The following is a 26,860-nucleotide window of genomic DNA, read 5'->3' on the forward strand; positions in this document are numbered from 1 at the left end:
TTTAAAAGTACATCGCTTATTTTTATTCATCACCATCATGCATCATTCATTAATTCTTTGGAGTTGCTGAGTATCATCTTATCAGTCTTATCTTTTTCCTTGGCTCCATTCCCTCTGGTTTCGGGTTCTTTTCTTCGGATAAGATTTTCCAGGAATGTGAAGACCCCCCCCCATCCTTCCCAAACGGAGCACCCAAACTACAGACATTCTACAGCGTTACATTACAGAACCCAGGCAAAGCTTCTCTCACATTAAGGACCGTGAAAAAAACCAACATCACAATCCATTCCTAACAATGATGGAACGTGCAAAAAGCCAACACCACAATCCCGTTCAGAACAGAGGGATCGGCGGTGCTGCGGCCCGCCCGCGGAGGGATCAGCGGTTATGCGCATGCGCAGGCGGAGTGATCCGCCAGGAGGGACTATTTGTGATGTGGTCCTGCCCGCGGAGGAATAACGGGTGACGCGTCCCCACGCGGAGTGATCCGCGAGAGGGACTATTTGTGATGCGGTCCTGCCCGCGGAGGGATCACGGGTGATGCGTCCCCGCCCGCGCATGCGCACTGATCCGCGCACGCGCAGCTGCCAAACCGAGCTTCACTTTGTAGAATTTGAAGGAAAGTTGAAGAAAAGGGACCGTTTAATAAAAGTTTAAGGAAATCAGGAGGCAGCAGCACAAAGGGCGCTACGACCTTAATGAAGTTTTGGTTTGGCTTTTTTTTTATTTATTTATTTTTAATTCAGTCAGAGCCAAAACAGAACAGTTCTATTTGAAACAAGAAGGTTCACACACTGCCTTAACCCAAAATAACTCAAGGCCTAAATGAAACAATCCCAAAGCTTTTGGTTATTATTTTTGTGCAACAAACCTGCATTTTCCAAACCATGAGAGCTAAAACTGTAGGTTTTGTCACCCAGTGACAGAACAGGGGCAAGAGGCAAAAACCAAAATATGGGGAATTTCATCCTAACGCAAGAACCCCCTTTTTTACAGGGAGGGTGAGTGACCCCTGGAAAAGCCTGCCCACAGGGTGTGGAGATGTTACAAACCTCAGTCCTGGGGGAGCAGCTCTGGCTCCACTGCTGGGACAGGTTTTTATTATGTGACCTCCAGCAGCCTCTTCCAGCCTCCATTTTTTGCTCCCCCCTTCCTAACACAGGGATATTCCCACATGAGATTATTCCACAATTTCCCAACTTTCACCAGCCCCGCTTGCCCCCAGCCCTGCAGTTCCATACAGGCTCAGTGTTTGCTCAAGGCTGTGTTCAGCAGAGCTGGAACTACACCTAACACCCAATCCTTGGCCTTTTGCTGAGACAGCAACAAATACTTACAGGAGATGAAAGAACATGATTTAAAACAGCCTTTAGATGCTACATTTTTATTACATAGCTTCTAATTGCCATCAGAATGATGGAGGCACAGTCTTAGAAGAATAGGAAACGTGAGACAACATGTTTTGAGACGCAAAGAACTGTAACAGCCCTGCATTACCATTCCCTTCTCCATTCATCACTAAAACTGAAGAACAAAAATTCTCCAGTTTAAAACATTTTGTTGGAAGTTCAAAGCAAAAAAAAAAAAAAAAAAAGCATAGTTTTTAATAAATAAAAGTGTTTTCTTGCTTCCATTGTGTTCTGTGTTCTGTCAACTTCATATTTTTTTGTATAGAATTTCAAGTGTTTTAAACTCTTTTAAAAGTTTAAGTAAGTTTGGTAAGATTCAAAGAGCAACTTGTGAAGCCTGGAGCGTATGTACTTTTTTATTAAATAGAGCACAGGTTTATAAATAGCTAGATACAGAAAACAATAAAATAGACAAAGGAATAATACAATATTGTTTGTAACTGAGTGCTTCCAAGTAATAGTTTGGATTCAGAAATTTAAAGTGTCTCCAACAGGAGCAACCTATTTACACATTAAAACTTTCACACTTGGGAAAACACTAAGCTCCCACACACGATTCCACTTGCACTGTACATTCAAACTGAAGGGGATTTTGGTTCTTCAACGTAAAGCACCTTTTACAGTATTTTAATCACAAGTTAAACATCCTAGAAGTCACTACCTCACCCTTGGGAGTGTTGGACAGAGAACCTGCTTTCAAAAAATCTGAGTTTATCACAACCACCTTGCCCCCACCTCCCTTTGGGCTCAGTTATTTCCTCTCCCCAGAGCCTGATCCTCTGTCTGTCCCTACAAGCTGCTCTCACATCCCTCCCAGATAGCAGCTGCTGTTCCTTATTCCCTGATAATCATCTCTGCACCACTTTAAGTGTCCTGGTTTGGAAAAAGAGCCTTATTTTGCTGTACTTGGATCAAACACCGAGTTTCACAGAAAATGATAAAGCCTAGAAAAACATCTGTGTTGGGAAAAAGTTGGAGGTAAAGCTGTAAACATTCAACCCACACAGCACTTGGACAACTAAAGGCCGAAGGCAATGTGCTCTACAAATGTATTTGGAAATAGTTTAAGAAGTTCTTTATGCTGCTTTATCTACCAACCAGGAACTCAACCCTGAATTACCTCCCTGTTTCCTGGAGGGTGATGTGTCATTTCCATGCCATCCACTCCCCAGGCAGCACTGAAACTCCCATCTGAAGGAGTGACAGACCACCCACAGCACAGACAGAAATACGTAAACACCTCCCTTTCACCTGCACAACTGTGCCAAGAACACCAAGAAGGAGGTTGGATAAACAAGACAACTGAAGTCTTTGCATGATTGTGAAGCACTAAAACACATCCTAACAAAACCATACAGCTTTGGGTAATGATCTGCTTTGTAAGAACAGCTCTGCTGCTGCAAACTGAGACAACTGACCCAAACTGAGAACAAAACCCCACGGAATGGCTGTGCACTGATCTATCTCAGCATGTAACAACACTACATATTACATACAGCTGGAATCTAATTTATAAAAATACTCTGTATTCATGTAGAGATATTAAGAACTCAAATCCTGCTACAGAAGTATTTTGTTTCTTAAACCAGCAGCAGCAGCAGCATTTGATGCTGCTCTCCTGACTGCAATACAGGTATCCTGATTTCCTAACAACACATCCCCCAGTACAGCTCTTTTGCTCTCACACAACGGGATTTTCCTGGTGGTTCTCAGATGAAATGCAAGAGCTGTTTACTCAGGACTTTTTACACACACAATCTATGCCCTGACATCAGGATTTGAGTTAAAAAGCAGAACATTAGAGAGAATCTCTTTATCTACACCAAACTGAGCATTTCTCTTCTACAAGCACAATCAGTACACATTTACATCATGGACTGCACTTCATAATGAAATTGAACATTACTGAACCCAGCAACTGGTGCTGATGGCTGCCTCAGCAGTGCATGGGGAGAGCAAGGATCAGTGAGTAACAAACAGGTAACCAGCTACTGGCTGATGGGCATCTCTCACTGAGGATATTTTTGATATTCATGATTTCATGATCAAAAGCTGCATTTTGATATTGCAGTTCAGTAACAAATGACAGCTGTCTGAATTCACAGTGCCTGGATCTGCACAGACCAAACAAAGGGGGTTTGCATCAACCAATGCAGTGATGCTGGGCCATTCCTAGAATACAGACACCTTTACAAGCAAAGACTGAACTGTAGAGATTTTAAAGGCAGTCTGTGTGACAAACTCCCCTGGTTCATTGAAGGAGTGCCAGTAGATTCTGGTGGTGAGCACTAACTGCACTGCTCCTTCCTAAAGCTGAACATTTTGGCTAATACACCTCACACTGGCATTGCATTCAGGTGTTGCAGGAGTTTTTGGCTTAGGAGAGGTTGGGAATGAGCAAACCTCCCAACCTGGACAACCTTCAGGCAGACAGTCTCAAGGCAGGAGTGTCCTGGGGCAGGATGTGCAGAGCTCAGTGTGGATTCAGCCCCAAACCTCCCTGTTTTCCACCACACAGGAATCCAGATCCCATGGAGGTGATTTGAAGCCTGGAGTGCGAAAAGCTGGAACCAGATGTTGACAAGAAGAAAAGGCATATGAGAGGACCCATTTCTGGCAGAAGGCAGGCTGTGGAAGCGAGAGGGTTCTGAAGTAAGGCACATCTCTCTGCAAACAAAACCTTCAGGATTTTGCAGATGCAAATTCACAATTTTTTAACACAGTACTGAACTCCACTGCACATAAAATAGCCTGGTATAAGGCTGAGAAATGAGTTTCTGGTTCCTTAGCTTCCTTAATTGTATTTTGACAATTTGCCAAAATAAATGCTATACTGCAAGCTCCATGGAATGGGAACACAGCCCCATTTGTGAGCATCAACAGCCCCACACCAGATATTTTTGGTAAGTCTAGATTAAAAACCACAAAAGATCCTGGAAAGTCACTGCAAAAACTACCTCTACACTGAAGAAGAAATGCATCTAAAAGACCTCCACAAGGATCAAAACATGCACAGACCTCACCACAGCTGTTCTGGTTGTGTTTTTTGCTTCGGGGTTTTTTTGTTTTGCCTTAGTGGGGGTGGGAGGAACGAGTCTTTCATAAGGCTGTGTCATCATCTTCTCCAAAATCCCCCACCAAAAGTGAATGTTTGTCTGGCTCACTGAGGACTACGCTGTTCACTGAACGCTTGTCTGAGAACAGGGAGTTGATGGAGGCTCTGCTGTAGGCGATGATTCGATCCATCAGGCTCAGCTTAGGGGAGCCAGTCCCGCTCTCGTCGATCCCCACGCGGACACTGATCTCTGAGGGGCTCTTGTGCCTCAGCTGACCACGAGCACGGAACTCCAGCTTCTCAGAACTTGGTTTCTGGTACCTAAGGTAGGAAAAACAAAAATGTATCAATACCTCTGAGGCTGGAGTGAAGTACACGGAAATATGGATAGAAACTGATTATGCACAAGTCAGCAGCATTTGTAATTTGACAACAAGAGTTCTCACAAACACACAAAGGCCACTAAGGAATTTCCCATTCTGAACACTTCTAATTTGTACAACTCTTCACATTAGAAATTATATTTTTAAACACTACTGTCTGCTTAACACAGACTTGCTGGAACTGTTCTTCAAAAGCCTTCAGAATCTCTCTCAGTCTCACATTTATTTTCTGCCACTCACAGTAAAAGACCCGAGCTTCAAACCCAAGGTACAAACCACAAGACTGTTCCTACTCACATCTTTAAGAGCAAAGAAGAAAGCACAACAGAGACTGAGGAGGCAGCCATGGCTGCAGATCCCATCCAGGGCTGCAGAACCAAACCAATGGGCAGGAAGACACCTGGAAAATTACACCAGCAGCAAGTTCAGAGCAGGAACACTGCATTATTCATCTACCGATAGATACAATTTCATGTGGACTGTCTAGTTTTAGTTGTTTTTTAATTTGTTAGTAAATGGGATTTTAGTTTAAATGACCCATATTTAATCCATAGGGATTTGGGGGTTATCTTAATAAGAACCTCAGGTGAATACACACCTGGATGTGCTGCACTTGCAGAGTCTGAAACTCAGAGGTGGCATGTCCTGCCCACCCTACAATAAAACTGTTCACAGGACCAGGCTCTTTCAATAAACCTTTTATCCTGAAGTTGTTTTGATGTGCTGAGCACATCCATAGCAGCCATAGAGTGGGATGAGGACAGCTCACAAATATTCCACTGCAGCATCCCCAGGCAGAGAACTCTGCCCTTAGTGCCAGCCAGAAATAAAGACAATGGGAACTCTCCCACACAACAGTAAATCACTGCCATCTTCTACTCACTGAGCCCAATCCAATTAGTGCAGGCAACACTCACACACCTGCAGCTATGGGAACTCCAATGAGATTGTAAATTAGAGCAAAGACAAAGTTGATCCGGATCCTCTTCACAGTTTTCCTGGATAAATCTATGCTTGCTACCACATCCATCAGGTCATCCTGCAGTGAAAATGTTTATTGGAGCAGTCAGATAGATCAGAAAGCACACGTGTAGTGCCAGCATAGTCCTGTTCTACAGCTCACTGCAGTGCACTGGATGTAACAGGCTAATCACAGTAAGCCCTCTGGAGGCTGCTCTGGTCAGTGCCAATCCATCACAATCCAAGTAACATCCACAGCACCTCACAGGACAGCTCCAAACACTGACCACAGTCTGCCAGGGTGTTGCTGATGTGTAGGAAGAAGTGCCTGTAACGCTGGAGGTGCCGTGGTGCGTTACCTAAATGTAATTTATGTTTGCCAAAGGACAGGTCACTTTCCTCCTTTGTGCACTCGCAAACTTTAATTACCCCAAAATGGCCAGTACCCAGAAAACTCAGAAGTTTCCTTCATGGGATAATCACTGATCTAAACACAGGGAGGACAACCTCTGCTCCAGTTCTCCTGGATTATGGAGACTGTGCACTCCTGCATCACCCCAACACTCTGGGCCTTCTGACCCCTCCTACGAGCTCCCTTTAACTCCAGTTTCTTACCCTGATGAGAACCACATCAGCTGCCTCGATGGCCACATCCGTACCCGTGCCAATGGCAATGCCCACGTTGGCCATGGCCAGGGCTGGGGAGTCATTGATCCCATCTCCCACCATGGCCACTCGCTTCCCTTCGTCCTGGAGCTGCTTCACTTTGGCCACTTTGTGCGAGGGGAGAACCTCCGCGAACACTTTGGTGATGCCAACCTGGACAGAGAGAGAGGACACAACTGTGCTGCAGCTTTTCCAGCAGCTGTCAAAGCTCCTGCCTGGAATGATGTGGCCAGGAAGAGTGAAACCCATATTATCATTCATGAGCTAAAGAGCAAACCCAGCCGATGATATGAAAACAGCTCTGAATTCACAGCTGATGTTATTTCTATTCAAAAACTTCTTGCATGCCCTATTTATTCTGAATTTTTTTATATTACCATCTTTCACAACAGACCAGCCACCAGCAATATCAACATGCCACACCACCCTTCCTGCTGAAACCAGCCCCAGGCACAGGACACCAGCCCACCTGAGAGGCGATGGACCGGGCTGTTTTGCTGTTGTCACCGGTCATGAGGACAACTTCTAACCCCATGCTCTTCAAAGTGTACACTGCCAGCTCAGCCTCTGGCTTCACAGTATCTGCAATAGCTATCAAGCCACAGAGCACTCCTGAAAACAAAGAAAATGTTTGTAATAAAGATCTTTATTGATTTAGAAAAACGAACTTCTCCCAGTAAGTCCAGTTCCAGAACCAGTTCATACTGACAGTAGAAAGTGGGATGAGAACAGGTATCAGGGCAGCAAGGTTTAAAGCTATACAGAGCATGGACTGTACAACCACAACGGAAAAAAATTCCTTTTTTTCCTCCTTTCTCCCTTTTTGCTTTCTTTGAAGTCTTTGCATTTTATTATTATGCCCAACTCTCCTGTCAGCTAAGTTGGGTAGGAAGAGCCTTTCCCATAAGAAAGTGCTGTAAAACTGATTAATGATCTCTTTTCAGCCCATTACCCTGCTTCAGGTGCAGCTGCTACGACATCGCTATTTATTAATTCCAATTTATGTGATGTTTTATGTGGTACTTAGTGGCAACCAAACTGAGTACAGCAGCCCTGAACTCACCATCCACAGCTGCCAGAACAGCCGTGCGGCCTCTCCGCTCGTGTTCCATCATGGCTTTGTCCACCTCATTTCTCACCAGGAGGCCATTCCTGGTCATCCATTCCCGATTCCCGATGAGAACTGAGTATTTCTGAGAGGTCACAGTAGCTGAAGGAAGAAAGCACAATGCTACCATCATGTGGATGACCAGGGAGCTCCCCTGCAGCTCATCCCAGCCAGGCTCTCCCAGTATGCACTGGAACAGCACTGCAGGAAATCCAAACAGAAATAAAGAATTTCTCTGTATTTTCTGCCCAACCAATCTCTTCATGTGTCCTTAACAAGGGAGACACCAATATTTCTTCAGTCCTGGGGAGTCACCCCATGTCAGAGGGCCAAAAACCCCAGGTCAAAGGACCAACTCCCCTTCTCAGTGCTTTTGATTTCTATGAACAGCTCAATGGAGTTGAAAAACCTAAAAATGAGCTGTTCTTGAGTGAAAACTAATTAGTTATGCAAATACCCATAATTTTGGCTAGCAAATGGTAACTTGGGATGAAACAAAGTAAAGCCAGAGAGAGCAGACAGACAACTCCTGTCTGATTATCCAGTCCCATATTCAACATGCAACTTGAAATTGTATTTCATTTAAATGTTCTGAGTGATGTGTGAGCATGAAATAAACTAATGAGCAACTGTTTAATGTGTGCCTTGATGTCAGCCCGGTTCTCCAAGGCAGAAATAAGTAACCTCACTCTTAAGGATCTTAAAGACACAAAATCAAAAACCCCCATTTTATTCTCGAACCCAGAATTAACTTACTTGGCAGCTCAGCATCAATGATCAAAGCAGGGTGCACTGATTCGTCTGCATTCTCCTCAATTTTCACAAGTGTCACATTTTTAACGTTGTTTTCTTCAACCATTCTGTTTTTCCTGTAGAGTAAAGCTTCAATATTGGAGACTTTGCAACTAATGCCACAGCCTGGAACTACCTGAAAATCTGTACATGTCCCAAGGGTTTCTGAGTTCAGCTCCTAGGAAAAAAAAGGATGGAAACTGATGAAATTTTTAAATATGTAATAGCACAACACAATTATAAAGCCCACAAAAGAAAGTGCAGTTGAACAAAGAGGAGGAGGGAAATAATCATCAAAATCTAAGTCTGAATGGTGGATCTAATACGGTGTGATTTATGTGGCTCCACGATTTTCAGCTTACCCAATTAAACAGCAATTATTTAATAAGCATGAACAGCCTTGTGGTATTTATGAAGTCCTGCAAGAGAGGTTCTTCCATGAGTGGGAGCAGGCAGTGTTGTGGGAGCCCCTCACCTTTTTGCAGTACTTTGTGATCGCTGCTCCCAGGGGGTGCTCGCTGCTGCTCTCGGCTGTGCCCACAATCGCCAGCATTTTGTGACGAGGGAGGTGGCTCCCCTCCACCAGGAACTTCACCTGCATCACCTCAGGAGTGCCGTGGGTGATGGTCCCTGTTTTGTCAAACACAACCACCTTGACCTGCAGGAAAGCAGGAAGATTTGATTCCATGAACCCATCACGGAGGTGCAGATTGCTTGGAAAAGCACCTCCTTTAACCAAACGTGAACACGGCGCGACAATGTTAACGCGGAATATCCCGAGCTGGATGGGACCCACCAGAACATTCCATCACCTGCTCCAACGACAGCTGGCAAAACGCCACCACCCCCAGGCTGGACAGTCCTTGTGGGCACACCCCAGTGCCCACCTTGTGTGCCATCTCCAGGGGCTCCCCGCCCTTGATGAGGATGCCGTTCTGGGCCCCCACGCCCGTGCCCACCATGACGGCCGTGGGGGTGGCCAGGCCCAGGGAGCAGGGACAGGCAATGCACAGCACCGTGATGGAGGCCTGGAAGGCGAAGCGGATGATCACCTCTGCTGCTGAAATGCTCTTGTTGTAGCCCTGGGCACAGAGGGGAGTTGGTCAGGGAAGAAAAGTGAACAGTAGGAACAACTCGTTCAACTCCATGTTGCCCTGGAGGTTGGAAACGTCTGCTAATATAGCTACTGAAGTAAAGCACAGGCAAATTGTGCAAAACCTAAGATGAATGATTAAATTAATGACTATTTAACCCAATTCTGTTCTATACTGCATCTACGCTCGATTGTTTTATTTATAGGACGTTTTCCTAAACAAGACACCACGTGCTACAATTCTTTAATGATGCACTGTAATAAAAGATAGCCATCTTCATATCTGCTTTTTTTTTTCTCCCTACTGTATATATCTTTGATAGACTTTCTTGGAAACTAAGAAATTCTAATCAGAAATAGTTTTGGAACAAGAAACCTGTGATCTAAGCAACCCTTAAATCCAAGTTGGGATCCTGACCCTCCTCTGGAATTTGTAACGAAGATGAATTCCACTGATTCCCAAGATGAATTTACACAGAGCTGTGCTAACAGAGCCAGATGCAGAATTGGAGCTTTTGACAGGAGGGACTTTTTTTTTTTCCCCTCACAGAGAAGGGATGGATGGTGGGAAATTTTTGATGTTTAATATTTACTTCTTTTAATTAACTTTTTTTAAAAATTCTAACTTACAGGAGTTAATTAATGTAGATTCTCTTTAACTGCAGGAGTGATAGAGTATAAAAAAAAATACATAATGTAAAAAATGTACTAACAAGAGCAGCAATAGTCAGCGACTGCCTGCAGGGTAATCCAGAAAGGGAACCACTGCAGTCTAATAGAATTGTAAGGCTGTTTATTAAATATTTCAGAAGGTGCTTAAGGAGACTTACCAGAAAGTATTTTTCCACTATTTCAAAATCCACAAACCCAATTATAATCCAGGCAAGAAGGGTAACCACAGACACAGCCACAATAAAAGGAACGAAGTAGCCACTAAGTTTGTCTGCAAATTGCTGGATGGGAGCCTGGGAAGGAGAAACATCACTCAGCACCATCATGTTTGTGTCTGAAGGCACAGAAGAGAAGAATCACAGCTGCTGCTTGCAGCACACTTGGCTTGCCACACTTTATAATTACAGATTTACTTAATAACAGGATGAGACTTGGCTCAGTAGACAGGATCAAAGCCCTTATTCAGCAAGATATTTCATTATGCAGCTGCAATTCAAATCCAAGCAGTTTCAGCCACCCCTCCAGTGATTTGGTGTGCTGGTGCCTGCATGAGACAGCAAACCTTGAGTGCTAAATTTGATGATACTCTACCTTTGAGGTCTGGGCCTCCTCCACAAGTTTAACAATCTGGGAAAGAGTGGTATCAGCTCCCACGTGGGTGGCAGAGATCAGAAGGGACCCGTTCTGATTGATGGAGCCTGCAATAACTGTATTGCCAGGCTTTTTAGTCACAGGCATGGCCTCACCTGAAAGAAAGGCAACAACAGACACAACACTGCTGAAAAATGCACCTTTGGGACAGCTGCCAACTCCTGACAAGAGGGAGAACATCAGCTTTGACTTCCTGTCTGCAGATTTGGTTAAAGGAAAACATTTTTACACTTGGAAAAAGCAAATGCTGACCTGTGATGAGAGATTCATCCACCATGGAGTGTCCTTCAATAACACGGCCATCCACTGGGAATTTGCCTCCTGGGACCACTTTGACAATGTCACCTCGCTGAACCAGTTCCACATCGACTTGCTCCTCACTGGAACAGGGCAAATGTTTTATAAGAGATTGGAACTGGAGCGACCCAGGCAAAGGAGCTTGCACTACACACAAAGCACAACCCCACTGGCTGGCATTAGTGCATACCAAAATGACCACAAGAAAGTTATAGCAGTGCTCTTTGAAATGCCCTATTTTACCAGAATTTTATTTACTTTCCAGTTAAGAAAATCCACTAATTGTCTTATCACAGAAAAAAAAACCAAAAACAAAAACCAGCAATAAAGCAGTGAACCAATAAAACAAAGCAGAGCAGTGTTAATTCTGCATTTTAATATTTTTATCTGCCAGCAAATTTGAAATTATTTGCTTCATAATTCTATAGAATAGTAAAATTTGTCTGTGAATTAAGCATGTTAACAACAAAAAAAGAACAACAGAAAAAGCAAATGACAAAGCAAGATACCTTAAAAGAACGTTATCGGGGCCCAAGGTAACAATAGTAGCTTCAGTAGCTTGTAATGAAATTAGTCTTGCCAGTGCTTCTGAGGTTTTACCCTAGAATAATAATTTTCATATTTTTCTGACTATACTATTGAAAAAAAAAAAAGCTGGGTAAATGACAACTGTGTGTGTTGCAATTTACCCTTTTTAGACAACACTTTCTGCAAACAGTCTGATATTAAGTCACACTTTTATTAGTTCGGTTACTAAAGATGATTTTACAACACGGAAGGTTAAAAGAACCCAGCAAAGCTTTTGCACGGGGTGTTTTTACAAGGTTCACAACATTCTGAAATGATTCTCAGTGCCTTGGGGTTCTCTTTTCCTCACCTTTGCCACGTGCTCCAGCCACCGGCCCAGCGAGATGAACACGAACAGCATGGGGGGGGTGTCGAAGAAGGTGACAGGGTTCACCTTGGCTCTCTCAGCCATTGCCACCAGGAGGATGACAAAGGAGTAGAGGAAGGCAATGGATGTTGCCAGCACCACGAGCACGTCCATGTTGGCAGTGTTGTGCCTCAGTGCTCTGGAGGCCTGGATGTAGAAGTGCCACCCTCCGAACACCTGCAATGGCATTTCGCACATCTCTAACACACAGCAGCAGCTTTTCCATTTTAGTTGTGTTATTTGCCTCTCTCCTTGAGCAAAATCCCAGCTCTAGCTGAGGCTGTGGTCCTCCCACAGTACTCTCAGTATTTCCAGTGCCCTCCCAGTGGGATTCAGCTGCCTCAGGTGCACAACATCTCTCCACTGCCTACCCTGCCCCACCCCTGACAGTCCCCAGAACCAACTATTTTGGCAACACAACCATTTTGCATCAGCATAATTACATTCACTTTTCAAACTTAATTTCTTCATCACCTTCCATTTTGAGCATTTAAGCCCAACAAAGCAGGAGTTGCCATAACCCCACTCACCTGTACAGGGACACAGAGTAAAAACGACAGGAAATTCATGACAGACAATCCTGGTAGCAGCTGGTATTCCAGGACCATGGAGGAGTGGAGGGCCTCCATTTCCTCACTGCTCATGTTGTGATGTGCGTGAGCATCCGAGAGCTGGCTGTCCATTACCATCATGTAAATCATCAGCCCCATGACAGGGATACAGAAAACCAGGCTCACAACAAAAGACCTTTTCCACCTCAGATTTAAAAAGAGAAAAAAAAAAAAAAAAAAGGAAAAAAAACTTGTATTGCAGCCAAGTGCTGGAGGATATTTTAAGCAGTAAGTCTGCACAGTCACACAAAATATCCTAAATTGATGCTTGAGTAACAAAGAAGAATCAAAGATGTTTACAGAATCTTAGCATGCTCAGGAATACTTACTGCCTGATTTCCTGTTTGTGGTCCAGATGACTGGCTGATCTATCCTTTTTGACTAAGGAAGTAGTAAAACCTAAATCCTAAGAAAAAAAGCCCAGTAATAAAAATGAGAACAGTCAGTTCTAAAATACACTTTGTGCTCAGTTATTGCCAAATTACTGGTGGTGCCAGTCTTACCTTTAATTAACTTTATTAACATTTCTGATATGAAATGTAACTGTTGTTTACTTACTGTTGTCTGTTACTAATGTTTAGTAACCTTACAAAGAGAGAAAAGCAATCTGATGTAGAAATTAACCTTTTGGGAATAAAATGCTATTCTAAAGTGTGACTTTCCAAAATGGTTGTTCCTAAAGCACAGAAACAGAGAAACTGAAGAAGGCTGAGAAACTTATTTCACCTCTCACCAGCTACAGTGCTTTATTTTTAAATAGATGTGCTTTTATTTTTCTACAAACCTATAGCTGGTATCTCCAAGTCTACCATGACCTGGGTTTCACTTTATTTCTGTTTAAAAACTTAGGCAAAGTTGTAACAGAGCATTTTTGAGCCAGAACACACATATTAGCTGCAGAAACCTGCACTAAGAAGAAAGCAGATGGAAGAAAAGAGACCTATTTTTTGCTTTAAGAGCTCCTCCTTCTATTTCTGGGATGTGTAACTCTTCCAAGGACACTGGATATTTTAGGACACTTGGTGCCTACATGAAACTCACCTTTATCACTTGTATGACATCTCGAGGACCAATGGCCTCAGGGTCATACTTGATGTGGGCTTTGTTGGTTGCAAGAGCTACCGAGCAGTACAGAACACCATTGGTCTTCATGAGGGTGGATTCTATCTTGTGCACACAGGAGGCACAGGTCATCCCCCTCACCTGTAAAATAAAAGGTTCCTTCCTGTTAGCAAAGCACAGGTTACCTGGCAAATGCATCCTAAGAAGTAGGAAGAGTGCTTGTGACTATGGTGCATTATTTATTGCTTTAATCTGGATGGGAAGCAGTGAGATGGATCTTTCTAGTTAAAGATGGGAGCGCTGTAGAATCATAAAATGGTTTGGGCTGGAAGGGACCTTAAAGACCATCCAGTTCCAACCCCCTGCCATGGGCAGGGATGTCTCCCACAAAACCATGCTGCTCAGGGGCCCCTCCAATCCTTCTAGAGGAAGCACAGCTTAAAGACCAGGTTATTAAGCCCTGCTAAAACTCTGTTAGCTGTTTAGTCTCTGAGCTGGGGGACACTGAGCTATACTCAGCTTCAAAAAGGAAAAAAAAAAAAGTAAATTCTGGCAACAGGAAGAGCAAACAGAAAAATACAGGAGCATTTCTCTGCATTTTCAGTGTAGTAGTAGTGAGCCAGCACAGTTTGCAGGACAAGATAAAATCTGTGATACATACCTCATGTACCCTTATACTTCATTTTTTATAAATTAAGTTCTGTGACATGATTAAACTCCAGGAAGTGGACACTAACACAAGCACATCCAACAGATAAAAGCAATAAAAGCTGAGGGTGGCTGGGTTTAATGATCAGCTTACAACAAGTTCCAGAACCCCATCTTCTTCCCCGCAGTTTTCCATCACGGTGGCTCCAAAGCCCAGCTCCCGAATGAGCTCTGCAATAGCTGCAGGGTGAATGACAGCAGGGTTGTACCTCACTTCTGCCTTCCCTGCCATGAGGGCAACAAGGATCGAGTGTATTCCTAGGAAACAAAATGTGTGAGTGGCAGATGAGGCTTAAGAAACAGCCTGCATTTATTGTAATGTGAGAGCACAACACAGTTTATTGAAATTGGGAAAGCTTCTGTGTTGTACAGAAAGAAAAATATCCTCATGTTTGGAAGCTACACCAACACCAGCACCTCAGTGCAGGTGTGACAGATGAAAGCATTACTCCATATGAGCAGCATGCCTTTAACAGTCTAATTACAAATTAATTAGACAAATAATTATATTAAATAGACAAATCTAATTCTGCCTATGCTATAATAAAAATTATCTATTTTTACTTAAAAGAAGTTCTTCTAAAATACAGTGCTTCTTATTTCTCTGACCTGCATTTACCATTTCTAGGAGCCTCTTTTCAAGAGAGAACCTGAATGAGAAAGGGCAGATCTAACAGTGCAATCCTAATGGGCACAGAGAGGATTTAGATTCATCCATTTTCTAGGATGAAAAAAATTAAAATCCAGGCTAACTCGAAACCCATCCATCTTCATTAAATTAAATCATTAATTAAATTAAATCATTAAATTATTAATTACACTAAATTATTAATTAAACACAGTCTGCATTAATGACTGTTACATCACAGTCATGCAGCTGTTTGTTCCTGCAAATATAATCACAGACACCACTGCCCTGACTCGCAGAGCTAAAATTACCCTGTGTCCCTCTAATCCACTCACACAGTCCCTCTGTCACAGCTCCCTAAAGCACACATCTCCTTCTGCCTTTCAGCTGCACACCTGGGCACCTCCCTGCAGTAGGAAAGAGCTGTTTTACCTTCAAAAGGATTCCATGTTTCATCCCTGTATTCCTTGAAGCACTCAGCTGCTGCTTTTGCAACAGCAGTGTCTGGGCAGCACATCCATAAAGCAGCAAGGATCCCTGTTCCTGTCCTATGGACCAGAGGTGAGCAGAAACACCTGTCCTGAAAACCCAGCCCTTAAAAACACTGCAAAAGCCAGATGGATTCTCCAAAACAAATGCTTGGAAACGTAACAGACAACACTGACACACATCTCACCATCCTCCCTTCTCAGATTCCTCTCGATGTTGGCTACACACGAGGCACACGTCATTCCTGTGACCTGGACATAGCACTTGGAGATGGTCTTGCTCTCCTGCCTGCCAAGGTGGGCTGGTGGCACTTTGGAGGGTGGCTCAGGCTTGTGAGAGTCCAACTGTGCTTCGAGGGAGAGCTGAGGTTTGGTCACAGGGAGCTCTGCCTTTGCTGGAAAGGAGATTGCAGTTTGAGACTTGTGAACAGCCACTGCAGGGAGTGATGAGCTGCTGTGACAGACACACTGCTGTTTGTTTAGACTGAAAACGGTGGTTGTACACACCTTGTAAAGCTGATCCATCCACCTCTCTGTCAGTTAAAGAGTCAGCACAAAGTTGGCCACTGATTAACTTACTTGTTTGTTACTATTTTTCCTTTTGCCTTTCCTCATTGTGTTTGTTCTCTTGCACATCCTTTGTCCTCTCCTGTAGCTGTAAGCAAAACCTCTGTGTTGCAACCTTAGTTTTACCCCCAGTTTTGACTTTACCTGGAGCACAAAGCTGAACTTGTAAGCAAATGCATGTTTCATAAGCAAAGTCAGTGTTTATAACCTTAGAGAAAGGCTCTGGAACTACAGGCCACTGCTCCTTATAGCAATTCAGGGGACGCTCTGTTTGTGCAAGAACAGGGTGAAAAGGATTAAGTGTGAGCACCCAACCACTTCTGCAGTTATTGACATAAAATAGCATTTATCTGACATATTTATATTGTGACCCCTCAGGTATTTGAGCCAATCTGATGTATGAAAGGATGTGCACGTTATCTTTAATGATCTCACCTGCAGTGAAGACATAAAGCTTCTCTTGGCAAGTATGTCAAACTGTATGTCAGCTGCTAAACTTCATCTTGGGTGGTACCAAATCCTGAACAAAACTGCACAACCCTTGTAAATTTAAAAGTTTCACATGTCATTACCTGGAAAAGAGGCGTCAAATCCCATTTCCTCTATTGAGGACCGCAAGTCCTCCGGGCTTGTTTGCAGTGGGTCGTATTCTATAGTCCCATTTCCATTTGGGAGAGAGACATGAACCGATTTCACTCCTGCCTTTTGAGACAGGACTCCCTCGATGGACTGCACACAGGAGCTGCAAGTCATCCCCTCAATATTGACCACAACAATTTGTGTGAGGGGCTGGCTGGGATCCTTGGATGCAGGGTGAGATTCCAGTGGAGACACCAGCGTGGGGAAAAGTGCCACGTTCTCGTGCTCCTCAGGAAGGCTGACTCTGAACCTCTCTGGAGACACATTCTCCACAGCTTTCCTCAGCTTTTCTATGCTAATTAAGCTTGGGTTGTAGTTTATAGCAGCAGATTTGCTCTCTAATGAAACCACTACACTCGTCACTGCCGGGAGCGCCGATATGGTGCTCTGGATGTTGAGGACACAGGAATTGCAGTGCATCCCCTCAACTCTGAACACAACTGTCTTTGTGCCAGTCCCACTGGAGTTTTCTCTCTCTGATGCCTCAGAGCTTCTGGGCTGAGCATTCCTCAGCCTCTCCAGGTCAATCCCACTGAGCTTCAGGGGTCTAGGCTGCTTTTTGAAGGCTGCTGTGAAACCCGCCGCTTCAATTTGCTGTTTTATTTCTTCTGCTGTAATTAGAGCAGGCTGGTAGACAGCAACAGCTTCCTGATTGTCCAGGGACACTGGGAATGAATCAATAAAATAAGTGTGTGTCACTGCCCTAAGCATAATAAGCATATCACAGGACCTCGTCAAAGCTTTCCAGCAACACTTTAAATGGTCAGAAATGTAATTGCAACAGAAAGGAGATTTCATTGGTTTGGTAAAGATCAAACAACTCAGTTCTTCAACCAGTTTTTGTCTAGTACTACAACAATTTTCAACTCCTCCTCAAATTTTTGCTCTTTCCCTGAGATTTTCACAAATGGCATCACTACTTCTTATGGAATTTATCCTTGTTTTGGGATCTGTGGCAATACACTTATCCCAAAGCTAATGGTATCAGTAAGTTGGTCTTGCCTTTCAGATACAATTACATATATGCCAATACAAATTTTTAATTGGACAGAAAAGATGAACTACTATTAATTGCAATTTTAAAAAGACATCTGTTATTAGAGATTTCTGTAACTGGTAATAAAATTATGGAACACAATTACTCCAGGCTCCCTACCAAACGCAAAACAATCTCTGAACACTGTCACACATGTAACAGCCACATCCTTCCCACAATGGGGGCTCCCTTCTTCACTTCTAGTCCATATTAAAAGCATAATTAAATACCCAGTCCCTCAAAGAGTCACTGTCACACTCAGCTATCTCAGCTAAAAACTCACTAAGGTTGTACCTCTAATCTGCTGGATTCCTTGCAATTTGCCAGCTTCAATTTACACGACAACACACTAAGGTTTTACCTCTAATCCTCTGAATTCCCTGCAGTTTGCCAAGCTTCCCCTCGATGGTGCTGGTGCAGGAGTGACAGGTCATCCCATCAACCTTCAGGCGCAGCACAGCGCTGCTCGCCTGGGACCAGCTGGAATCTTCCCAAGTTCCAGGTGTTACCTCTGGCACAGAGATGGTCAAATCTACTCCTGGGACCATCTGGGTAATCTGGCTGCCATTGGTGATGGAAGGGATGAAAGTCACCACTGCAGTTCTTTGATCAGAGGACACTTTCACATCCATGATCCCTTTGTTCCTCAGCAGCGTGGCACAAATCTGCCTGGGTGTTAGGGCTGGCTGGGCAGGGAGGGTGAGGAAAATTGTGTCAGGTAGAACAGGCTGTGGGTTTGAATCAGGCAGGGTAGCATCAAATCCCATGTCACAGATGGCTTCCTGCAGAGTCACTGGAGTTTGCAGCTTGGAGTCGTAGATGATAACGGCGTTCTTGTCCTCCAGAGAGACCTCGAGGGGACAAACAAAGCAATTTCGCAAACGGCAACATACAAAGTTGAGAACTGACACTGCACCAGACTAGAAGCTGCTTTTACTTGCAAATATTAGCAATACTTGTCCAGCATAACTTTATCTTTCACTACTCACCTCAAAGAGCAAAGCCACCACCACCGAGTAATTCCTGCTCTCCTGTGCAACAACAGGGCTGGACAGAACAGATCCCAGCCCGACTCCCAGCTCCAGAATCCTTTAAAAGTCTGTCTGGCCACTTCTACTTGCAACATCCAGACAGCACCAACGCATTTAATGAAACTTCCAGAGCCAAATTCACTAGAATTGGGATGACTAACCCAATTCAATCCCTGGAGCAAAACAGCCCACAGAAGAAATCCAAATCAGTTAGCAGTAATTCTAATGCAGTTAGGAGTAACTTCCCTCAGGCTACAAGGATGGAAGAAAACACTCTTTGAAACAACCCACAGCTTTAAGCAGCAGTGAAAGGAGCCCAGCATCTCCAGGCAATGGAGGCACAGGCTGGTAACTTGCTGTGAGCAAAAACCCGCATCAAACTTCACCAAAACTCACTTCAGAAACCTGATATGTGACTAACATTAAAGAATCTGTTTTTCCTCTCTCTGTACATTTTGGTGATCCAGAGACATCGTTATTTGGTAATAACCTTTCCCATCTGATGGTACACATATCCTCAATTTAATTTTCTCCCAACAGATGATATATCAAACACAGTAACTGCAGTTTCCAAAAGGAAAAAGCAGTGCCTGCCAGAGGCCCAACACTATCAATTCAATTCTATCTTTCCTCTGGGCAAAGGTACAAGCTAAAGACCACAGACATGATTAAATTGTATCAGTTAAATCATTTTAAGAACCATCTTTCCTCATTTCTGCCCCAATTATGGGCCTTAGCAGAATTAGCAACATGGACATTTACTGGTTTCATTGCAGCATAACCTAAAAGCAGCTGTTTGTCTGTATTAGTCATCTAACGTTCATGTCCCTTGTTGACCTAATCCATAATCATTAAACTAAACCCTGTTTTACTATTCCCAGAGAATTTTCTGAAACGACTGATCTGGGTAGACTGAAGCTCTGATGCTGTAAAAAGGATAATTACTAAATATGACCTCTTAAAAGTTTCTACTCAGAGTAGAGTCCTGCTCTACTCAGACTGAGTTTTTGCAACGTATCTTTTGAAATAGCATTCAGCTGTGGGATATTTACCTAAAAACCTAAATACAAAAGTCTTAGTACTGTCCTTTTAAAGCCCTGCTTCATTCCTTACATAAAGGACACTGGGGATGCACACTGTCTTGAATCAATTTAAAGTATAAATCTCCCTGTCCTATCCAAAGTCACCTGCGTATTCACAGAAATCACCTGAGAAAACACAAGGCTGACAAAATGACATTTTGCTAGAAGAAGGAGAAAGGGAGGATTCTGAAATCCTCCCTTGGGGGTATAGTTTTACAGGCTGCTTTTAGCCTTTATCTGGGTTCATGCTTGCAGACACCCAGTGATTTATCTGGCCATGCACAGGGGGCTGTTCAGAGCTCCAGGGCACTGCTGTCAGAGCACAGACTCACATTAAAGCTCCTTTACAGCTGAAGGAAGATGAAAAATTATCTGTCTCGTAAGTTTTGCTGCTTTTCACCAAAATTTGTGTGTGTGTGTGTACACAAACACCTGTTTCAGGCCAAAAGGAACTGCTCTGAACTGTGCAGCACCTGCTCTGCAGGGAAACTGCACCACAATGGGTCTTGCAAAACCAGCTACAGACGACGACCACACACCCCCCAAATTAAAATTGTGCCCAGTTCTGGGAATGGAAGTGTTCACCTAAGATATCCCCACTAAAATAGGAGTTAACTGTTGATACCACCAGGAAGATATAACTTTCTTTGGAGTAAAATCAACAACTACAGAATGTTACAGGATGCTTTCAGAACACAGACACTAAATAAATAAACTCCTCAATTTTCTGTTGTTAGAACTGCTCTTTCTACCACAAGCTGGGTCACAAAATTCATAGGAGTCTCCCAGCTTTTAAATTGCTTCCATTATTAAAACTACTGTAAGATGATGTACTCTGCAAGGATAATCAGCTCACCCTGGAATGTTCTACAGTCCAAAATTTTGCCCATGACAGAAAAAACACCAACAATGTTGGTATCTCCTTCGAGCTAAGAAAAAAGTTAAAACCAAGTCAGGCAAAGAAAGCCTGAATAAGGACAAACCCTGTTCTTGCCTTTTTTTTCCCCCATTACTTCACAATACTGAATTAATTGTAGAGCAGAAAATTAATTAAGAGCACCAGATAATGACTTAGCTCCCACAGCAGTGAAGCAAGCACCTGTTTTTCTCTTATTTACCAGAAATACACCAAAGGACTTCCAACATCAGCCTCCCAAGAAACATACACAATAAACTCTTCCCACATGATTTTCCTCCCTTGGAGCACAATTTATCACGGTTTCTCCTACAAAGCTTTGCTAGAAACAGTGCTAGTGTCACTTACTTTTATGTTATGGATTCCATTCATCTTCCCAAGGTGCTGCTCAATGCCCTGGACACAGGAGTTGCAGGTCATCCCCTCCACGCCGATGGTTACGGATTTTGCCTCCATCGTGAATTTCTACTCAAGTCTTCTCATTGCTGGTGGCTAAAAACAATCAGGACATTAGTTCCTAAAGAATTTCACAGAAATTGAAATGAAAACAGGGATGTAGTGGAAGATGACCCCATGGCAGGGGTTGGAATGAGAGGAGCTTCCAGGTCCCTTCCAAACCAAACCATTTTGGGATTCTAGGATTTACCATGGAACTCTGGTAGATGTCAAAATCTGAGCAGACCTAAGCAGAATGGAGAACTTTACATATTTCTTCCCCTGAATTTTCAAAAAGGGAAAGCACTCAGGCATCTATGATTGGATTTGGGTTACAATGGAGATCATTTAATTACATGCACCAAGCTGTGATTCACTGGTGTGAAATATTAAATTATAGGGAGAAGCAAGAGAGAGAGAGGGGGACAGCAGCTCTTGGAATGCTGAAACAAGAGGATGGCACAGCTGATAACTGTGTTTTTCCACATTTTTCTCTCATATATTGCCCTCTGTTTGCAAAAACAAGTGAAACTGAAATTAGCTCAGGAAGCAAATCAAGCTTTTTCCCACACCTCACTCAGAAAGTCTAATTTCTGCTCCTCTGAAGAGAATCATTATTATTTTTGCTCATAAAAACAAGCCCAAAAAACAAGAATTACTGAACCTAAATGAAATTAATTTGTAGAAATAACAGCCAATGCAAAGAACTTCTTTTGCCCAATGCATAAACTGTAAGTGACTAAGGTGAAAAGAGGGCAAAATAAGCAAATCTCCAGATTTTTTTCTCAATATTTTGAAAAAAAGTAATGCAAGTTTTCATTGACAGAGAGGTTAGTGACCAGGAAAATGATCACAGTTAATGTTTGGCAGCAGTGAAAGCAGCAGTAAAATTTGATGACTAATTGACAAGCTGAAGTGAAGCAGAAGCTTAACTTGTTTTCTTACCCTGAGGACGTATCTTGGAAAACTCAATTACATGATTTCAGTAAAATAAATTTTTCTTGCTCCTTGGTGACATTCCCAGACTGTTCCCTGTTACAGAAGGCCTGAAGGGTTCTGGTTTCACTTTGAGATGTGTTACAAACCACGTAAGAATACAAGGAAGTTTCATCATAGAAACAGGTTTACCGCCCTGATGCACAAAACTAAATGCTGAACTTAATCAACAAGAAGTGAAAGAAACGTAAAACTGGGAATAGTGACTTTTCCAGTAGATTAAATATATCTTATCCCTGCTAAGAACAGAAATAAGACAACTCTGCCTGAGGAGTTATTACAGATCTCACTTCTCACCTGCTGTTAGCAGAGTTATTAGCAACACACAATATTTGTGTGTGAATATCCACACATTACAGAAATGTAGAACTCTCACCTGTCACAAGAATTACCAACCAGCAGGAAAGTATATTTTAAGCAAATTTCATACAGCAGCTCCTTTCTCAGGCTGATCTGCACACTCAGAGGGACAAAATACTTTAAAAACCACTAAGCTATGCAAGAAAACACTTGCTTTCCTGTCATCCTATGGAAATGTAATCCTCTGTGCTTCCCCCAGTTCTTCCCGAAGGAATGCTCAGCCCACACCCAGCAAACAAGGACAGCATTGTAACTCCACAGTCAGGGACACACCAATATTCCCACAAGCCTGAAGCACAAATAAAGTTGCAAACAGCACTTGACTTACAGGGAACTTGAGAGCACAACCAGGCAGATGGGACTAAAATGAGACATCACAGACAGGATCAACCTGCCCTCTGGTAAGGTTTGGAGAGACATGAATTAAAAAGCATTTCAGGTACATGACCAACTCGAACTGTCCTGACACTGTACTTTGAAAACAAAAATAAAGGAAGGGGACACTTTGGCTGTGAGCTGCTATCTAAAATGATCAAAGGTTGGCAAGATTCTGCCTTGGAGGAGAGCTGGGGTACAGCTGGAAGCCAGGGAAAAGCTGCTGAGCTCCTGGCTGCCTTGCCTGTGCTTTGGTGTAGTAGACTGAGCTACAGGACAATAATATCGATTTTTACAGAAACCAGGATACAATATCAAAGGTTCTCTGTCAAACTAACAGCAGCCATACTCTCAGCCCAGTGAATTAACACTGATTACAGTAACCATAAGCACTGCTACCAAATGCCCAGCAACGCATTAAAAACCCAACTGTTTATGTAAAAATAACATTAAACTTTTCTTCACATCTATTATTACGACAGTTTGTATGACCAAAGTGTTTCCTCCATTTTCTCAGTCCGTTTCCTTGCCCTTCTGCTGTTCATTCATAAACACAGCAGAGAAAACCCTTTCCTGGAAGAGGCTGTAATTCAAACAAAAACCATAAAGGCATAAGAAAAAAAAAATTAAAATTATTTTTCCTTTTTAACCCCTCAAGGCCCTGAAATACTAGGACTGAAAGCAGAACTTCCATCAATAGAATTTATCTGTTGGATCAAACTGGCTCTTCTTTTTGTTCTCTGACCTTCAATTAAGAATGTCCCTGATCTCCATGACATGAGCATCACTCACAGCTCCCTGCTGGTGGGGAAGACAACCAACAGGGATTTTTATTTGCTTTCTTGCAGGTTGCTAACAGTTTTTATACTAATTTTAAAAACAGGTTGTTCTCCAAGAAATGAGACATGTCCAAATCTAATGAGCAATACTGGTCTCTTTAATCAGTCACATGGTATTATTAACACTGAACTGTTAATGAGTTGTTTCTCAGTCTGTTTTCTGTACAGCCTTGCTGAAATTTCCAAAAGCCAAACTGTCTGGATTTCCAGTGCTCCTGAAGCTTCGAAGAGATCTTGTTCTCAGAAGGAAATATGAGGTTACACACAGTGACTCTAAGTAGACACATCCTTTTTTTCCTCCCCAAGCAAAATTGCCTGGAGAACCAGTTAAATCTAAAGGCAACACATGCTTACATCTGAGACTGTATTCTACCTTGTCATATTCATTTCAGTTCTGATGCTCTGCCTCCCTTACAAGTGCTTCAAGATAGAAAGAATTTGGCTGAAACTTGAACGAAGTATTTGTCATATTTCCTCTTCCTGACAACTTTAAATTAAGGAAGACCATGACTTCCTTAAGCAGACTCAAAATACCTGTTACACCAATGAATCACGACTAGATGCACACAAAAGGCACACAAATATTAACAATTTAATCCTAGTTCTCATTTGGGTTAATATTTTCCCAAGTTTGCATGAAAATAGATGTAGAAGTCAGTATCTGTGGCAGTCCACATATTCTAAAGCAATGGCTTGTGCAAGTTAGCATGGACATATCCTTTTAATCATAACGTATTTTCTTATAGAGAAAAGACCTGAAGCTGAGGTCCTGAAAAGACCTGAGATGGTAAGTTATGGATTACACAGGTTTTAGAGAAAAAATTATGCTTTTGTTCTTAACCAGTGCATTGCTCTATCTATGAAACACCTTTGCCATCAATTAGTAAAGAATTTCAGCATTTGACAATACAAAGAAATGGCAGTTCCCTTTACAAGTTACCAGTTCTGTATTTAGTTCAATTTTCTTGAAGGAAGTCAGTTAGTGCTTCTATGAAGTGAATGAAGCAACAGAAAGAGGTGATTTCTACTTCCAACAGAAATTTCTCCCTATGGAAAGGAAAATTCAGTAGTGATCAACCACAGGGTGACTGAGACACTCTAAATCTCTAAATATTTTCTCTAAATATTTTTTTGATGTGCTAACACCAGTCACTGTAAGTAAAATATCTGAAGAAAAAAGGCTTGATGAAGTCAAAGTTAAGTAATTTGTAAACCCACACTATCAAAAAGAGAAAATTTAAAAAATGAGCAGTACAAAGAAGAAGTTACAACACCAGTAAAAACTCAGAGTCCCATTTAACTCTACAAAAGACACTGTGGTGCTTCTAATATCTGAGCTCACCCAGGCATCACAGAGCAACAACACTCTGTGGCCCACAGACACACTGTGTGCCTGTTTTGGGATTAGTAAGGATACAACCAGGAAAGACAGGTGCTTCTGGTTACCTGTACAGCTCCAGTTTTCACCAGTTTATCTATAATTACCTTGAATTTATAACAGCTGAAATTAAAAGAGGTCACAGCTTGGCAAATACCACACAAATGGCAGCAACAGAATCTCGCAGGTTTAATTACAGCCTTTGGATTTTATTAAATTTCTAAATGGCCAAGTGCTACTTAGTTCACTTTATTTATGGCAGCAGGAAGCTAAATTACTTATTACATTAAATGGAAAAAAGGTGCCTGTCCCTCAGTGTCTGCAGGCACCTATGGAAAAGAGCAAAGGGCAGGAAAGGAAAAAGCTGCATCATCTCACCCTTGGGCTTAAAAACTGCAACAGGAGATGGGTCCAATAGGGAAGAAGGTTTTATAGGGTTCATGGGCAAACAGATCCATTTGAAAGTGTGACTAGATAGGAGATATGCATGATAGGCCCATGGATAGATGAGGCTTAATCACTGAGAGAGAAACTGCACATCTGCAATAAATGTCACAGCTACATGACGCTCTAAATAGGTTGTAATTCATGTTGCTCAAGACTTTAACAAGCCTTGCTCGGTCAGCAGAGGACAGAAACTGCTCTGAGGGAATTTATTTCTATACAAACTGCATGGGGGAAAAAAAAAAATACTCATTGAAAGCATTCTGCTTCACTTCTAACGAGTTTTACAGAACTTGAGACAAATTCTTAGCAAATCCTTTAACTCGTTCTTGGCTTTCCACAACCTCTTCAAGTCAGATTTTTGCAGAATATGAATGTTCCCTTGGAAGAATCATAGGAAATATTATGAGTAGGACATAATTTATAACCCCTTGTTATGTGAGCATACCAAGGTCAACTGGGGCGCCTCAGTCTTAAGCTTAGTCTCGAAGTACTCAGCAGAAAAATGTGGAATGCATTATACAGTAAAAAGAAGAAGAGTAAGACAGCAAACTACGTATAATGTTAGTTTTTGCTTCCCTGCTTTGCCACCTGGGAAGGAAAAAAAGCTTCAGGTCTTTTCTCTACTAAGAAAACACATTATAATTATTAATTGCTAATGAAACTGTGTTTGTGCTCACACAGGGCATTGTGACACACAAAGTCCCACACCACCAAATCTTCACCTATTTATATCCACCCAATTCAACAAGTATTTAAGTTCAGAAACACAATCTTTGCTGACTGCATGGAAGATTTTAAGCAACTTTATACTACTTATGTGCAATTTCCAGAACATGAACACAGGGAGGCAACAGTTAAGCTGTTTCGCTCTTGCTCATTTTTGTGAGATTTCATCCCAAAGCATCATAAACAACTCCTCGACCTTTTCCAGAATATCCACACTATGCTTTTAATTGGAAAAAGGTGCTTGTGCACAGAGTGCTGCCATCATAAGGTGGCATAAGAATAAACACTAAGTAAGGTGTTTCAGAGGGACAAGGTGAGCAGCTCAGAACTGGGACAGAAGCTCAGTGACTCATGCGTGTAGACTTTCTCTGGCCATTGACAAGAGCACAAGAGGGGACTTTTCCAAGTGAGTGCAGACTCACTGCGTGCCAAGCCCCTAAACGCGGGTGCTCCCTGATAAGCACAGCCCGCCGGGGCCGCAGCAGCCCCCGGAGCGGAGCCGGGCCCCTGCCCCGC

At 42.7% G+C, this 26,860-nt stretch overlaps 1 protein-coding gene across 2 annotated transcripts in view; it reads right to left on the minus strand.

Annotated features, from left to right (window-relative positions):
- The window catches only part of ATP7A (ATPase copper transporting alpha), a 27,512-nt gene continuing 652 nt past the window's right edge, over positions 1-26,860 (minus strand). For both annotated transcript variants that reach the window (XM_042040115.1, XM_042040116.1), the window contains exons 2-23: positions 21,137-21,280; positions 18,121-18,610; positions 16,657-17,388; positions 15,706-15,912; positions 14,496-14,659; positions 13,673-13,834; positions 12,961-13,037; positions 12,551-12,776; positions 11,964-12,197; positions 11,596-11,687; positions 11,042-11,169; positions 10,730-10,884; positions 10,297-10,431; positions 9,261-9,455; positions 8,849-9,031; positions 8,338-8,551; positions 7,537-7,683; positions 6,943-7,085; positions 6,423-6,626; positions 5,769-5,886; positions 5,145-5,247; positions 1-4,785 (exon numbers count right to left, since the gene is read on the minus strand). In XM_042040115.1, coding sequence (XP_041896049.1) covers positions 4,509-4,785; positions 5,145-5,247; positions 5,769-5,886; positions 6,423-6,626; positions 6,943-7,085; positions 7,537-7,683; positions 8,338-8,551; positions 8,849-9,031; positions 9,261-9,455; positions 10,297-10,431; positions 10,730-10,884; positions 11,042-11,169; positions 11,596-11,687; positions 11,964-12,197; positions 12,551-12,776; positions 12,961-13,037; positions 13,673-13,834; positions 14,496-14,659; positions 15,706-15,912; positions 16,657-17,388; positions 18,121-18,610; positions 21,137-21,244 — 4,494 coding nt within the window. In that variant the 5' untranslated portion in view covers positions 21,245-21,280 and the 3' untranslated portion in view covers positions 1-4,508. The remainder of the gene's footprint in view (positions 4,786-5,144; positions 5,248-5,768; positions 5,887-6,422; positions 6,627-6,942; positions 7,086-7,536; positions 7,684-8,337; positions 8,552-8,848; positions 9,032-9,260; positions 9,456-10,296; positions 10,432-10,729; positions 10,885-11,041; positions 11,170-11,595; positions 11,688-11,963; positions 12,198-12,550; positions 12,777-12,960; positions 13,038-13,672; positions 13,835-14,495; positions 14,660-15,705; positions 15,913-16,656; positions 17,389-18,120; positions 18,611-21,136; positions 21,281-26,860) is intronic.

The sequence above is a fragment of the Corvus kubaryi genome, unplaced genomic scaffold (genome assembly GCF_017639235.1).
Source record: "Corvus kubaryi isolate FWS band 111438036 unplaced genomic scaffold, C.kubaryi_AGA036_p1.0 37395, whole genome shotgun sequence".
NCBI lineage: Eukaryota > Metazoa > Chordata > Aves > Passeriformes > Corvidae > Corvus > Corvus kubaryi.